Raw genomic sequence first — 3,823 nt, forward strand, 5'->3', positions numbered from 1 at the left:
AGCACCTTCCGATCAATGAGGTTCACGGTGAATCCAGTGAATCCTGTTGTCGTGTGCTCATTGTTACACCTGCTTTGCCATAAAATTGATCCTGTGGTTTGAGGCAATAGAGTACACAATACTGTGGATAGGAGTCGGCTCTTATTTTACAGAAAAGGAAATGAGGCCGGGAGAGGGGAGTGTTTGATTCCAAATTACCCAAATTCCAGGCACCCTTTGTGCTGGAAGTGAAGTCTCCCGACTGGACCCCTCTCCACAACATCCCTCCTTCCCAGCGTTATCCGTCATTCAGTCTTCATTTAATACATATTCACCGAGCGCCAGGCACTGAAGCTTAGTGCTCCAATTTTAAATCTTTCTTTAACTGCAAGAGAATGCGTGAGATTGGAGTGGATGGTTGGCTCTGCAGATTTAAAGCAAAAAAGGCCGCCCCCCCGCCCCCCGCCCATGCAGACCTGCCCATTGCAAACAGGGTGGGTAAACCCAGCTCCAAGTGTTCACACACAGCGTGCACGCGTGCACACACATGCACAGATACACACATGCATGCACACAATATACAAATGCGCATACGTGTGCTCCCGTGCATAGCACATAAAACACCCTGGGAACAATGGACACTGCCAAGTGTTGTTGTGAGTGTGTGGTAGGAGCTGGGGCTTTGGGGACAAACCAGTGGGGCTACGATCCTGGCTTCCCTGCCCTCCAGTGGTGCCCCCTACAATGCACGACCTGGGCCTCAAATTCCTCATCTGTAAACTGGGGCTAAAACAACACTCGCTTCATAGGATTGCTGTGAGCCCTGAATTCGACAGCATATGTTAAAGCACCAAGTCTGTGTCTGCACACAATCGGCACTCAGTAAGTGTTTGCCCACTATGTCTCAAGAACATGAAGCCAGACAAGAAAGAGCACAGCGTGGTCAGGGCTGCAGGAGGGTGGCCCCGGGGCCTGGGGGGCATAGAAGAGGGAGCAACGGACCCTGTGGAGGTCAGGGAGCCTTCCCAGAGGTCAGCCTGGATTGAAGGATGGTGAGGATGGAAGGCGTGTTGAGACGAGGGCTCGGCGTCCCAGAGGCTGGGGGACATGACATGAGAGGGCACCCAGCCCTCAGGAGCAGCACATGGAGCTGGTGTCAGCTGATCTCGCTGGAGTGACCGGCTCTGTCTCTTCCAGGTGCCCAGACAGATGACAACAACCCCCGGCGCACCGGCCACCGCATCGTGGCGCCCCCTGGTGGCCGCTCCAACATCACCAGCCTCGGGTGAAGGCAACTTGTGGATGAGCGAGCGTGAAGGATTCTGGGAAGGATGTCCATCCCTTGCCATGTCAGTGTTTGGAAACCCACAGTATCGTTTGGTACTGATGGGGGGAAAATGGAATGATGTTCTTTCCTTTTTGGTTTAGGAAGAAGTGGTACTAGTGTGGTGTGTTTGCTTGGAAATCCCTTGCCCACAGTCGTGTGTTCATCTGAGTCCACCTCAGAGCATGGTGTCTCCAGGCCCCTCCTTAGTGAACACAGGTTCCAGCCTCGTCTTGCACTGTCCCTCCCACTTCTGACGCCACGGGCTCCGCGATTCTCTGAGTGGTTCCTTTGCACCCCTGTAGCTGTTCTAGGATAGTTGATGCATGTTACTAAGTTATGTCTGCGAGTCTGTGAGTGCGTCCGACAGAAGACAGCCGAGGCCCTACATAGACACGAAGCCCAGACCTCAAGTCCTCGGGGGCAGCTCCAAAACTCATAGCAGGAAGATGTGTCCTCATCGTCCCCTCCCCCAGGTCTACACGAGAAGGAAGCCCACCCCACCGCCAGAGAAGCATCACTCTCGTCCTGTGTCAGGAACCCTGGTCTCCGTGGCACCTGTAACTCGCCATGACGTCTTTCCGGTCTGTGTGTGTCCTTCCATCCCGCTGCAGACTGCAGGCCTAGCCAGGTTCACACTCAGAAAGGGGTCTCCCACCCTCATTCAGGGCTGACCACGGTGTGGCCACAGCTTCTCCCGGCGCCCGTGTCCTGGTCCCTCCCAGGCGGATGACGAGGCCGTCAGATTTTTAAAGTTTTGTACATAGTTTTCCTTTGTAATCACCCTCATTTTTACTTAACAACTGACTTATTGTGACTCTTATTTCTGAATTCAAAGCTTGTGAAAAAATAAAGAAAATAAATGGCCCACTCCCTGACTGGGGTGTTTGCATTTAAGCGATGGCTGCTCAGGTGCTCATGCTTTGTGCTCCCCTTTGTAGTAACGGGACAGCGGTGCTTGCTTCCGCAGGACTCGCTCTTGTTAGGTAGCCGGGGGAGCGGAGGAGGGAGGAGAGGGAGCCAGTCATGATTTGGGGAGTGTTAGGTCATGAGAACAAGGATGGGAAGAGGAGGGCGATGGCTGGCCAAGGGCTTCTGTGAAACAGGTTGAAATCACATCATGTCCCTTCCCTCCTGCCCAGTCTTTGCTTGGTGTGCTGTCTCTTCCTGTGTGTTATGTGGGTCAGACTGCCTCTGATTGGAAGTGCCCAGCTCCTAAACTTCACATTTCTGACCTCCAGTCCCACAGGAGGTATACATTCTAAGGAGGAGTAAAACCTCAAAGTTGTTTGTCTTGATTACCAGTTAGTAGTGATGGTGATGCTGCTGCTGCTGATGCTGATGCTGATGGTGGTGATGATGGTGATGATGCTGATGCTGATGGTGGTGGTGGTGATGATGCTGATGGTGATGTCACGTGATGATGCTGATGGTGGTGGTGATGGTGGTGATGGTGATGCTGCTGATGCTGATGGTGATGGTGATGATGGTGATGCTGATGCTGTTGGTGGTGGTGGTGATGATGCTGATGATGATGTCACGTGATGATGGTGATGGTGATGATGGTGGTGATGGTGATGCTGCTGCTGATGGTGGTGATGATACTGATGGTGATGTCACGTGATGACGGTGATGGTGATGGTGATGGTGGTGGTGGTCGTGGTGATAATGATGGCGGCATTATCTGTACAGCACATGCTACATGTCAGGTGCTCTGTAAGGTAGGCACTATTATTAACATTATTTACAGATGAGTCCTAGAGAGGTCAATAATTCATCTAAGATTACACAGGAAATGGCACAGCCAGTATTTAAATCCGGGACCCACATGTCCAAAGCTCCTTGATTCTAACTGCTAAGCTTTGTCATTTGAGGCAGGATGGCTTTGGATGGTCGTACATCTACTTTATGCTTTTAGTGTCTTCTCTCCCCACCCTCACTGGGTTAGGATACTTTAAGGTCCAGAGACGTGGTGGCTTAGGGTCAGTTATGGATTTTCTTGAAACAAAGCTAAATACTAAGAAAGATCAAGAATGGAGGGTAATGACTTGATATTTGGCTGTGGCCCATTGGGACTACTAGAGGACATCGCAGAAACTTCCAGAAGAGTAAAGTTGGCAACAATAAGTTACCCACCCTGCTCTCTGGAAAGCACTTCCTCTCTCCCGCATCACCCCCGCAGCCCGTCAGGGAGCAGAAGCTGAAGTGGAAGCAGCCTTAACATCCTCCCTCTAGGACAGACTCTGATGGGGCCTTTGCCCGGCTGCCAAGTCACCGGACCACTGCCCAGTCAGCATCACCTGCTGAGGTTGCCAGCACCCCTGTCCTACATTAGCTTCCCAAGAGGCACAGGCACAGGGGTCCTGGCAGCTGCAAGACAGACAAGCCTTAATTCTAGGAGGCTGAGCTGCAGCATTCCTTTTTTTTTTTTTTTTTTTTTTTTTCTCCGGTTACGCGGGCCTCTCACTGTTGTGGCCTCTCCCGTTGCGGAGCACAGGCTCCGGACGCGCAGGCTCAGCG

The 3,823-nt window shown here is 52.1% G+C and overlaps 1 protein-coding gene across 2 annotated transcripts in view; it reads left to right on the top strand.

Moving 5' to 3' along the window:
* Positions 1 to 1,546, top strand: part of CRMP1 (collapsin response mediator protein 1) — a 68,438-nt gene extending 66,892 nt beyond the window's left edge. For both annotated transcript variants that reach the window (XM_007462459.1, XM_007462460.1), the window contains exon 14: positions 1,177 to 1,546. In XM_007462459.1, the coding sequence (XP_007462521.1) occupies positions 1,177 to 1,268 (92 nt within the window). In that variant the 3' untranslated portion in view covers positions 1,269 to 1,546. The remainder of the gene's footprint in view (positions 1 to 1,176) is intronic.
* The last annotated feature ends 2,277 nt before the right edge of the window (positions 1,547 to 3,823 follow it).

This window comes from Lipotes vexillifer, unplaced genomic scaffold (assembly GCF_000442215.2).
Source record: "Lipotes vexillifer unplaced genomic scaffold, Lipotes_vexillifer_v1.1 scaffold1824, whole genome shotgun sequence".
Classification (NCBI taxonomy): Eukaryota; Metazoa; Chordata; class Mammalia; order Artiodactyla; family Lipotidae; genus Lipotes; species Lipotes vexillifer.